Genomic DNA, 12,995 nt, shown 5'->3' on the forward strand with positions numbered 1-12,995 from the left:
GCTGACTTAAGTTGGAAAAAAACAATAATATGAGCACAAACTAGATCCTGTCACAGGGTAGCCCCCACGGAGAACACTCTCCAAGTGTGAGTCTGGTCCATGTTGAAGGTGCTGCTCTCAGGCCCGCCGCCACACAAAGTGCACATTTAGGTCCTTAAAGCCTTATGGCGGCGCCGAGTTTGTGGAGGGAAGCTTGGAATGTATCCCGAGGCAGATGAGGTGGACTCTCAAAGACATCTCTATTACCAGAAGACAAACACAGCCTTATTTCCTGATCACCAACCCTCATTTGTGGACCGCTGCCCTGCACCGTGTCCACACACGCCCGCGTGGAAATCTACTGACCTCCACTGTGGCCTCATGTTTGGAAACACTCAGAAGCTGCTGATCTGATAACCGGGTTAGCCTCCATCCTGAGAGGAGTCAGGAGTGCTTTTAATTAATCCATCTGTATACCGTTGTAAGGCAAGAATAATATACAGAAATATATTCTTTAATTTAATTCTTTATATTCTTTAATATATTCTTCACAACAAGGCTACAAAATGTTAAAGTTGCGAAATGTTTAACTCTTTCATAAAGTTGCATAATTACAAAAATCAATAAATTGTAAAATAACTCAATTTCAATTTTACAAAATTCCAAAGCTACAAAATAATAAAATGGTAAAGTAACAAAATTAAAACGTTACAAAGTAATGAAATAAAAAAGGCAATGTAACAAAGCAAATAAAATGATGACTAACAATGTTATTCTGGCTCATGCAGCATCAATATATTGTGTGATGTTGATTCACCTGCAAAATCCAGCGTTGAACTATTGGGGCATTCGCCCAGAAAGCTATGACGCCTTGTCAGATGAACATCTCCCAAAACCTGAGAAGAACCCTCAGGTCAGTCAACAGTGTTTGTTGTGGGCGATCATCCTCTGATCTGGAGAAGTTGTCGCGATGATTGTCAGCCCCGATGATAACACCGCGTTCTAATCATCGTACACATCATGTTGGGGCTTCGACACACTTGTGCTTATCTGTAATTGTTGGAATTGTTACCAGCGTTTAATGAGATCTTCTTGACGATATGTCCAAATCTCCAGAAGGTTTGAAGTATGTGCAAGATCGGGACATTAGATTGACGTTAATGAAAGGCACAAGCCAGAAGAGTAAATGTGATTAAAGAGGCTGGAGATGAAGGGGTCATGAAATATTTATGCATACAGCGCTTCAAAGAAGAGGCCTCCCATGCTTGTCAACAAACCCCCCGCACTACTTTCATGGCCCCCGGCTTCGGCCTGTACTACCCCTATATACAGGTCACTTTGTGCGACTAGAAGCCAAAAAAAGAAGGTACAGATGGATGACATTGTTCCGGATTCACAAACCTTTGATCTTCAGCTGTGTGTAGAGCACAGGAAGTAGATAGGAGTATATTTCAAAATAAGATAGGATGCTAATATTACACCTTGCAAAGAATTGCAGACCATCACCGACAAAAATCGACCAACCCAAAATGTCCCAGGTCTGACTCTCTCAGCCATTAAAAACTTGCTCAAAGACTTAGCGAACGTCAATGATTATAGAAACCAGACTGTTGTTGGATGATGACTATGATGTTCACCTGCTCCAAGGTAACTCATCATTCGGTCTGTGTTGCAACATTGACATGCCGTCCCAGTCATGGCTCTTCAGCGGTTCCCGCCCTGTGAACGGGAATTGTTAATTCCCTTGAGAGTTTGATTTTACATTAATCCGACTTCAACACTACCCAGGATCAGTGCTAGATCCCCCCAGCTCACACCCCTCGCTCCGCGTGAAGAAGAAAAGATTATTTTGAGGTTCTCTGGTGAAAAGAAGCAGTCTTTTAACTCTTCAAGAGAGAGCACCGACCCACAGAGCAACTGCTGAGCTCAAAGAAGTTGAAGAAACTCTGGGGTTATTCGGCTGGGCTTTCTTCAAACATGGCTGTTCTTGTGACAAACCCAGAGGTTCAAGCTCCTCCTTTGTGGAGCTCTCACAGCCCCCAGCAAAGATTACACAGTGGAAAAAAAAACAATCTTATTTAGTCAAAGAGAAGCCCCTTCAATGACCAGCATGTGAGCCAGAAAAGAGGCAGATTAAAATGGAATGTTAAAAAATGGAAGACAGGGACCTCCCTGCTGTCTGTCACCCTGCTGGCTTTTGATGTCCGTGGCTCTTGTTTTGTCCCCCTTGAGAGCCTATCATCAGACCCCCACTCTGAAGCTGCTGAGTGCACTGAGAGCCTCGGAGAGCTTGTTTGAGAGGAGTGATGGGGGTGCGGGGGGGAGAGGGGGATGACTAGGACTGTCTCTTATGATGCCTGACAGAATGGTCTTGACAAAGCGTTCCAGAGGCCTAATCCTTCTGAGCGTACTGCTCCAGCAGCGTGGATTGCTCGGGGGGGTCTGCGAAGGGTCAGACAGGTTTTAATACAACTGATTTCCTCAGTGCTTTCCTGTAGTCTTTCCTTTTAGGGAGACCCAGCAGGCTGTTTTTCTCCCCGCCTATCCTCCCTGCTACCTCCCTGTTTGGCTGCTTCTCCGTCTCGACGCTCCCTCTTGTTTCCTCCTGTTCTGTTTTCTTCGTCAGCTTCTCTTCCTTTATCTCCCGACTCCCCTCGTCTCTTTTCTCCCCTCCGCGCCGCCGCGTGAAAAGAAACAAAAAGGAAAAATATTATCCCTGCCGGCACAGTTGCTCTCGGTTAGTATTAAGTCTGGGCCTCATGGGGGGGTTCTAACACCACCATTCTGTCGTGGTAGACGTCTGCCGGGTCTCTGGAAATATAAAGACATGCAGATTAGCTGGAGGAATTAAATCGGCGCGTTTGCCATGCAGGGAGTTACTCTCATCAGATAAGGTCTGAAATGTGAATTAGAAACTGCAGTCAGTTTGTAAAAGCTTCAAATCATTTCTTTCTTTCTGGAAATTGACTTGATGACATTCCTAATATGAAGCTCCACAGTTAACGCTAGGTTATGTGTCTATCTGTGTTTGTGCTCCGCTTTCCTCCCACCTGTAAAAAAAACTCTTGTTTAATGGTTAAGGTTTTTTATTCGTGAAGTTAAAAGATGTTTCTCTTGAAATGATTTCCTGAAATAACTTTAATCAGATTTTCAGGAATGTTGATAGCAAATCAGGGAGCAGATGAGTCAATTTTAGCAGTGTTCCGGAATACCATCTGGATCCAGTAGGTTAGGAATTTTCACTGTTGTCGTGCCCAAACTCAGGCTTCACCATCTTTCTTGCTTGGTTTCGACTGGCTTATGAATTCCAGACTACTTTCCCAATTAGTGCGTTTGGATTTGACTCTTGTCTAGTCTATCTTTCTTTCGGGTGAGAGGCAGGGGACACCCTGGACAGGACGCCAGTCTGTCGCAGGGCACACAAAAACATAAAAACATCCACACACACACACTCATACCTACAGACAAGTTCCCAAATCTACCTCTGTATGTTTTTGGTAGGAGGAAACCGGAGTGCCTGGAGTAAATCCACCCAACAAAGGGGGGCACATACAAACCTCACACTGAAGGCCAAAATTCAGCTTCCTCCCTACCTGAAAGCAAACCGGCAACCTTATTGCTGTGATGCAATGGCGCCCCATCTATGATATTGAACATAGTAAAACAGGTTTGGATAGAACAAATATATGGCAAACAATGGTCTGGAAATCCTTATATAAGTGGGAATGAGCAGCTCAGCAGTGTTAGTTAGTAGTAAATATTATGATGGTGATAATTCACTCTGGGATTACAACGTAAACATGGAGTGACTGGGGCATTGTGGACGACATCGTGGCGGACAAGAGAGTAATTTGCCTCGCATCTGGGAATCGGTCATTATACTGTCACCCAAATGAATATGTTGTTGATAAATCACGTCTGACGTGGATCACATGTAATTTGAGGTGGACAATTTGCACGCCGCTTTCTGCTCGCGAGGGCCAGAGTTGATTGACCGCTCTGAAATTATCTCCGACGTCGCAGCCCACAGCCCGCATTCCAAGTCGATGTCTGTAATTTTGGCAAAGGGTTCTTCCATTTCTCCAGCGATTTGGGAGAGTGCGCGTAAAGGGTGGGGGAGTGCAGGCAAACCATTTAAGGAAGGTTAAACCAATTTTCTTGTCTGTATTCTTTTCCGAAGCCACTCCTGTGGCAGCAGCATTACAATGATGACCCGCGAATCAGGTTTACTCTTGCTGACATCCTGGTTCTTTCTGTGCCCACAATGTCAACTGGATCTGATTATTGCCTACTAGATCCAGATAATGTCTGCCATTGATCAGGCCATTTATCTTGAACTCACACAGCTCTGGCTGGCTTTCAAAGACCGCCAGCAGATAAGCAGATAACATAGTCTCTACAGGCTTTTAACAACCGGAATACTATTTCACCGCTTCCTCGGCTGACATACGAGTTGAGTTTCATATCTCTGCTCTCAGCGAGCTTTAGTCGAACACAAAGGATTTGCTTTTAGAGGAATCATCCTCTGATATCGGATACATTTTCATCCGTGTCCATCAATCTACCAAACCATTCCCAGAATGCCAATCATGTTCCGAACGCTGTTTATGTACATTTGTTTAGAAATGCATGACAAAGCCAACTCTTAATCTCTCATATCCTCTGCCAGTGCATTGATGTAGACAATACACTCGTTTTTTCCAAAGGTTTTTTTTTCTCCTATTTTGGCAAGAGATTGTGTCCCACTTTAGTTTTTTTTTAATGATGTGCCTGTATTAAAGTGTGTGTGTGTGTTTGCAAGTGCTGCTGTGTATCCCTCCCACATTAATAATGGCAATGAGTGACACATTAATTTATGTCTGGCTTCCTGTCTGAGGAATTGAGAAGAAAGGGCCTGTCAGTGCTGCTTGTCGGGAGGAGTACAGATTAGAGCTATTCGTCATTGACAACCCTGAGCAGGCGTTGGGAGATAAGGTGGAATGGAATGACTGTGAGGATAAGAAATAGAGCGGAAAGCTTATATAGTGTACGTTCACGTTCATCTTGTTATAGGGAATATTCAAATAACAAAGTCATTTCCATTTCTGTGCAGCGTTGGGAGGATGTTGTGGGATAATCCTGTTTTTCCTAAATATGTAGTACGCACACAGTTAATGAGTAGTTTGACCGTCACATTTTGTCAGTCGTCAGAATATAATAGACTCTGTCCTGCGACATTCCATAAAAATTGAAACGTTCCCATCTCGGGTTTCTACAGCAACAAATGTGAACCACAACTATCCTGACTCACTCACGTGTTTCATAATAAGTGTTTCTCTCCAAGATGCTGTCAGTCCCTCATCAAGACCACGTTTTGAAGTTATTTCTTCATAACGTTGAGCCCGTCTGTTCAATCTCTGCAAACGAGAGGTTACGAGAGTGGATTACACAGCAAGTCCCTCAAGTCCATCAATGTTTGACCAATCACAGCGGAGTGGGTGTGCTTATCGTTAACAAAGGATTTTGTACAAACAGACACATAGTGCTGTATAATATTTACAATATTCTAAAATAGACAATCCCAAGAGTTAATAAATTCAAGAGGCACTAAAATCAACACATTAGTTCCCTTTAAATAATTTTGACCATCCGCCCTCAACCTTTATTCAGCCTTAAATTACATTGGTTGTCTTCCCATTGACCTTGGTAAGCTTATGGAATGTGGGCTATGTATTTGCAATTACACAATATCAAAAGAGCAGCAAGCTTCAAGAAGATATGTAATTGGTTAGAATTACAATAATAGAAGGCCATGCGTTTTCGAACCCATTAAACAAATTAAATTAGATTTCCAATGTCATCAAAAGTGGATGACTTACATACAGAACACTGTCTTTTATGTTGTTGTTGCAACATTTTGTCCTTTTTAAAAAAGACCTCAAATGACAGTTAACAGTAATTAAAAATAACATTTTATCCATGTGTAAAGTCCCAAGGCCACATTGCGCTTACTAGTGTGTTGGCCCGTAAGAACTTTTTATTGTACTTCTGAGCCAAGAGTTATAGAACACAGCAACATCTACTGGCAACTTTTGCATGATACATCATAAACTTAATAATGAAACTGATCAACTGTTTCGTGAAACCTCATCAACTGTTTCACAAAACCTCATCAACTATTGGATGATACCTCACAACTTTATAATGAAACTTCATCCACTGTTTCACGAAACCTCATAAATTGTTTCACGAAACCTCATCAACTATTTTACAAAACCTCATAAACTGTTTCATGAAACCTCATCAACTCTTTTGTGAAATCCCACAAACCCAAAACAGTCTTCTCGGATGAATAAGTGAAGAAAGTGGATGTATATTTATGCGTGCGAGAGAGAATCTCTGTTTCAGTGATGAGTTCACGAGTCAGTCATAGAACACAGTTTATATATTTTGACAAGGAACAAAGAAATCCTTTATGCTAACATTAGACTACATTGATTTACATAGATCACATATTGTTTTCTAAAGAGGTTTTTTTTTGTTCCTCCATCAATTTAAACATTTACAGTTTGACTGAATTAGAGGGTTGTCACTTACTGTTATTATCTCCTAAAATACAGCCTTAACAGAATTCGTTCATGGTCTATGCTGTGACTACTATCATCTTCAGTAGAGCTCGGAGGTTATTTGATCCTTCATCGGTGTCATCAGGAGGTGAAATGGTCTGAAGTAGCACCTGAAATAACTGCTGCTCACATGAGATGGAACTCTGTTCAGCGTCATTGAAATGGTTCACTTTCCATTTCCTGCCCTCCACGTCCAAGTGCAGGCGAAGCCCCCAGTCAAAGCGCAGACATAATAAGAGCTTTTAACATATTGCATGGACGGCACTCGTGTTTCATTTATCAATGATAATGAGAACGAGGCGAGATTTGGCGTAATGGCAGGAAGGCTCATACAGTCGAGCCTGTCCCTCGTGATTGTAATCTAGGAGAGAGTTCCTGTAAAATTAAACCCTGCTTGTGTTTCCAGGGGAAGAAAACTTCCATCTGGTTCCTTTGAAGTGCCGAATCAGCGTCCAAAAAAAGGAATAAAAGATGACAAAATGTCAGTGTGAAGCTGATGGTCTATAGACAGAATTACGTGCCCAGACAGCAATTACTGAGAAGCGCAGCGTACATCCAGACGGCGTGTTTGATCTCAGAGCTTTATCCTCTCGAACACATGATGTTTTTATCCATGTGAAACTGTGCGCCGCTCATGTTCCATTGTGCGTTCTCGTCTCTCTCACTTCTAGAAATAATAAAACGTGAAAAGGCTGTTGTGCTGTAATCAAAGACTTGCGGTTCTTTTCCAAATCTTATAATAACCATTTAAAATGAGGAACAGCAGTTCTGCAGAGCTGCTCCGCCACAGCCTGGCAGCCATTTTCTGGCGGTGGTATAAATATGTACCTTCAAGCCAGCCGTGTCATGCAATTGAAACCATACCAAGATAAGCTCTTGACGTCCCTGAGCTTGATGATGTAATCACTTGTAGTGATTTATTGCTTCTCTTCAAGCTCTACTGCTTCTTAGAAGAATGATCGCGCTTATCAAAGATGTTTTCCTCAGCCTCCAAAACAAGAACAATGACTTCATCTAAGCAACACGAGAAAGCAAAAGAAAAATGTCTCGACTGTTATTTCCTCCAAGTGAGTTAAGTTGATTTGTGTAGCACACTTTGTAGTGAAGCAGTCAATAAGTGCTACACAATTATGCATCCGCCCAAGAACAACACAATAAAGACTTAATTTGCGCTCTGATTTACTGCACTGGGAAATAAGTATTGACAATAATGAACAAGGAAGGCAAAAAAGAAGTTTAGCCCACAGGAAGTAAAACAAATATTAGACTCTTAAGTATATGTCCCCCTAAATGTCCTTCAATGGTGTACTTCAAAACAGTACTACACAAGTTGGTACAATTAAAGCTACATTTATTTGTACAAATATAATGATAATAAGAAAATAGTTCATAAGAGTTTAATTTAAGAGATGATATCCAGACATTCTCTGTGTTTTTTCATAAAAATCACTCAAGTTCGTAACTCAATAGCTACGACGAAGTCTCTTTTATTTACTGTTTTATTCAACAAGAGAATGTTAACACAGAACAAAACTTATATCTCACATAAGCTTTTGTGAGTCCAATGAAAACACCACAAAACAAAGTGTCGAAGCTATTTCCTTTTCTGTCTCTGGGCCGAATTTCTAAATGTTGTGTTGAACTGAGTGAAGATATAGGTGCTTTATATTTGGAACTTCTGTAAGATGTAACTCTTGGTAAGATGTCGCTGTTCACATTTCACCTTGCTTGTTGTAACATAATCAAATGTCGCCTTATTTGAAATTGTTTGTACACCCTTTTGTAAACATTCAATGATTTTATTCGTCACATGACACATACTATAGTTACAAATTAATTGATAATCATTTCTACATGACTGTAATAGACACATTCAGACAACGGTTGAAATGTCAAAAAATCATCAAAAGATTATTTAAGAATACATAAATAACAAAACAAATTTCCAGTTGTTCACACATCCATTTTAACTTGTTTCTGTAGTTGCCACTGACAGAAAGTAAGTTCCTGGGAAGTTGTTTTGTCTGGTAGTATTGACATCTTCATGGACTAGTGTTGAGGCTCTTGCTGTGATTGGATTACAGACTTACATCAGGTGAGATCCTCGCGGGTGCAGGATAGAAACGCAGTATTGAGCGCTTATCTCGGTTTGCTAACTCATCAATCATGAATGGAATCACAGTTTCAACTGATCAGACTGTTGAGGCATCATTTATGTGGCTCCTGTGTTTGAGTTGTGTTGACAGCATAATTGACAGCTGCAGATTTAGTGACGTGCGAGATGCTAAGATGCCGACATACAAGCGTGGACACTTTTCTTTATTGAGTTGTGATCTACAGCATTTATAGTTTGATTAAGAAGATGCTGGACCTATAGAGTCTGACAGACAAACCCAAGGTTTGATCTAATTTGTCACTGACTTATTTCTTTCAAGCTGCTGTCTGAGGCCCCGCAGCTCCCACTCACCCACTGGAGCTCACGCCAAGATAGTTTTATGTCCACTTGGACGATAACTTTGAGTGTATCTGACCCACAAATAAGTACTTCCTTGACGCTGATCTAAAATGATTCGTTTTGCTGCTGGTACTTTTTCCCATGACTCCATGTTGGCGAGGTCAGTTTCAGCCGACTGACCCTCGCTCGCTCTGTCACAGCACGGCGGATTATAATCTGGCTTCTAAACTCTGTTGTCTGCTGTGTGGATGCTTAAACTGAGCTGGCACCGAGAGCTTTGCGGCGTCACCCTTTTGTACCTTCGCTGACCTCCCCGCCACCGAGTTAATGCTCGTTAGTCAATTTGAAAGCATTTGCACTTTTAAGAGGATTTTCCGGGAACGCCCGGTGTTGCGTCAGGATTCACCCGCTCGCAGCCAGAACTTTGTAAAACCATTTAAAGAGCATCATGAAGGAGGTCTTGGAGAAAATCTTATATTTATGTTCTAGTTGTGTCCTCAGAATATTTAATTTAATTTTTTTAACTCTTTAATGCCAGGCTTAAAATAACCTGCATCCACTTCTTGTTTATCGTGATTATGCTGTTTAATTTTTAAAGCAGGAATATGTAGGATTTAAATTGTTGTTTATGGCTCCCCTAGTGTCAGAAGAGTGTAACTGCAATGTTGTGGAAGCTCTGTTGCCACATACAGCATGTATATTTTTACCAAAGAGTCATGACTTTTTACTTAAAATAATTAGGATTAAAATTTAAACATAATGCTACTTTAGCATTGGTTCATTTATTTGGCTATCTTTGATTCAAAAATGCAAAACGGCAAAAACATAATAGGTTATTTACAAAAATATGTCCGTAATTTAAAAATGAAACGCTAGTTTTTTTTTATTAGTTGGTTCTTGGCGCCCGAGTCAATTCACATTTTTGTTTTTTGCAAGTAAAAGTCGAATAACTGCTGTGTACACAAACCATTATAGGCTCATAGCCGAGGCTTAAGATCAGAGATAAAGGCAGCTTAAGTCATTAACCAATCATTAAGGATTTAGTGCTGATGTTATGTGCAAAATAATGATTATTATACTTAACTGTTATTAACCCTGATCAATCTTATTTCTGTGCCTAAAAATAAGTATTAATGTAGAGAGTATACCAGCAATGGTCCTGGTATATTCCTGCTATATCAGATTCAGTATATTTGAAGTTCTGAATATTGTTTTAATTATAATTTAGTGTCCAATAAACCATGCCTGAGGTGTGCAGGTGTCGGACTACTTCAACTGTTCTGGTCCGGAGGGGTCAGGAATCCGACAGGGTGGGCCTGGAGAAAGCTCCCAGCTCCAATTGAAGGCTGAATGACCTAAAGTGCTTTTTATATTAGCGGCTGACCTCCCTGCAGGCCAGTGGAGTGGGAGTAGATCCAAATGGAAAGAGCGCCTGTGGGCTGGAGGGAGACACGCTGCTTATAAAGGAGCGTTTTTGTTTTTACATCTTCTCTGGGCAGCAGAGGATTCATGTTAGTCTGACATCAGGTCCGCACAAGAGAGACGAACCTGCGTCAAAATCTGCGCCAAAATATGCGCGCTTTCTTTGTGCGCATTTTTGACAGCCCCACCGCGCCAATCTTTTTTTTCGCGTTCGGAAGCAAGATAACACAGGTCCTTTGAGGACTGGGGTTGGATCGAGTCCGCCTGGAAACCAGGAAGTGGGTGGACCCCACGCTTGGAGCAGCAGCAGCCGCGCTCAGACGCGCAGTCTCTGGATGAATGGCAGTCTGTCTGCGGCACGGGAGCGCACGGGGACAGCTTCTGCGGTGCCGATGACATCCGAGCCGTCTCTGCGAGCTCTGCAGCCGAACCCACAGTGGACATATATGCTGTGATATTTTTCACCCTTTTTCACTGTTTTTTTTTTTTTTGCTGCGTCTCTCTGGCGCTTTGTTGGATTTCTGTGAACGCACCGGTTGGATGTTTCCGACAGGAGAATAATCCTCGACACCACCTGGATCCTCTCAGTCTTTACAGTCTGTCTTTGTCCACGCGGAGCTCCGTGCGTGGTCGTGGATTCTTTCTTGGAAAGGATTCTTCTTCTTCTTCCCTCCGCATGGCTGTTCTCCTTCCACACGGAGTGGACGTCGCTTCTTCTTTATCTTTGGATTATTTTTTGGAGAAAGCAGCATGTGAAACCATGTTTATTAAACATCTAATATAATCCACGGTAAACCTTTGACGCATGGCAGGTATGGACAACATTTCTGCGCGTTTTTTTTGGTGTTTGGTGATGCTGAAGGTCTCATTGTTGACATTCTGACAAAACAGGTTTTATGTATTATCTTGCTTTTATTCATCCGTAAAGTCCGCCATAGACTCATATCTAAACTGACATCCTTGTTTTGTGGATTTATTGAAATGGAAATTCAATAAGTAACACTATATACTTTTAATAGACATTATATTTATTTATATTTGCGTCTCAGTTTGTTTCATAAAACACTTCCATGTTCTGTCTTCATTTACATGCATATGAATGTGTCTTATTTCAGAAATATGAGAGCAGATTTTATTCTGAAGCGAAGAAGCTTGCTAGTGTTGCTGAACGGAAAGAAAATGTCATGAACCAACAGTGCCATCAAGCGGGCTGCTGCGTCACACTGTTGTTTCTGACTTCAACCATTTGTGGAGAGGAATACTAGAATGCAAAAATTGCTGTTTACCTTTTACTATATCCATTCTATCGGAGTAGACACAGTAAAATAGATATACTGACTTTATGTTTCTTCTGTTTTCAAGGTCTCTGATGCTGGCTCGGAAAAATTCTTCAGCACTACTGCATCTAAAGGTAAAATCCATTTTTATATTGTTGTGCAGTGCAAGGCGTTATTGTTTAAATGTGGCTGGGTTGTATGTTTGTTGTACCAAGTGTAAGAGCATGCTTCACATGCTTCACATGCTTCACATGCTCCACGCATCATTTAGCATCACTGGTGTGTTGTTGAAGTCAAACCAGGAATTGGACCGCACTTCCAGCAGGGAGGATGCGTGACTCCTGCAGGGATGGAGTGAGGGCCGGAGAGGCATCTGTTTATGGCCCCAGTGTGCTTACACCACATGTGACCTCATTATCAAGTCACTAATTTGCTGTTAAAAGCAGATCCATTTTCTCCAGCTCAGGGATAATGGAGGTGCTCTGCGTGAAAGGACATTCCTGTGTAATGGGGGGAGTTACCAGGCAGGGAAGGACCGCGGGTTACGACCCCATCAGGGCCGTGGCAGCAACTGGGCCGACTGATGGTGGGCTATATGGCCGCGTGTTGCCCCCTCCGCTTTCCTACTCGTTTCCCTGACACTTTCTTCTTTGTGGACGCTCGAACACATTCCCCACATTCTGCCCTTATATTCCTCTGAGGCTTGATTTGTGGTGTCCATTGGGGCTGCTCAAAGGACATGCTTGACAGGGAGGTTCCCTTTTAAAAGTGCTCCTCTGTGGACTGATTTGGTTCCCTTGAAAGGATTAAGGCCCCCTTTGTGCAGCCTAAATCAACAGTGATCCGCCCTCTCTCCCCTTCAATGAAAGGACCCGACTGGGGGAAACAGTACACAAAATCTCGGCATCATGATCGTCCACTTTCTTGGCCCCCCATTTCCATTCAAATAACTCTTTTTAGGGCCACCGCCGGCTCCTCCTCCTCCGCTGCCAGGGGGATCCAGGTGCAGGAGGACCACTGGTATGCTCATGGTGGTGGGATTAAAAGAGTCGGGAGAGTTTTTGTTGTTGTGGATTAACAGTTTCTCTAATGCAAAAGAATCCTGGGGCATTTGTAAAATAAATAGCGAGAGCGGCTTGTTATTCAGATCATTGTTTGTCGAGCAGCAGGTGCGTTGTCTTTGTTTAGCTTCCCGTTGATAAGTGTGGAGTGAATGTTGTGCAGAGAAGGTACTTAAACAATTCATTAAATATACAA

At 42.1% G+C, this 12,995-nt stretch overlaps 1 protein-coding gene across 6 annotated transcripts in view; it reads left to right on the plus strand.

Annotated features, from left to right (window-relative positions):
- auts2a (activator of transcription and developmental regulator AUTS2 a) overlaps positions 1-12,995 on the plus strand; it is a 258,652-nt gene that overhangs the window by 221,674 nt on the left and 23,983 nt on the right. For all 6 annotated transcript variants that reach the window (XM_087807278.1, XM_087807277.1, XM_087807274.1 and 3 more), the window contains one exon: positions 11,824-11,872. In XM_087807278.1, coding sequence (XP_087663404.1) covers positions 11,824-11,872 — 49 coding nt within the window. The remainder of the gene's footprint in view (positions 1-11,823; positions 11,873-12,995) is intronic.

Source organism: Callionymus lyra, chromosome 14 (assembly GCF_982586985.1).
Source record: "Callionymus lyra chromosome 14, fCalLyr1.hap1.1, whole genome shotgun sequence".
Lineage (NCBI taxonomy): Eukaryota > Metazoa > Chordata > Actinopteri > Syngnathiformes > Callionymidae > Callionymus > Callionymus lyra.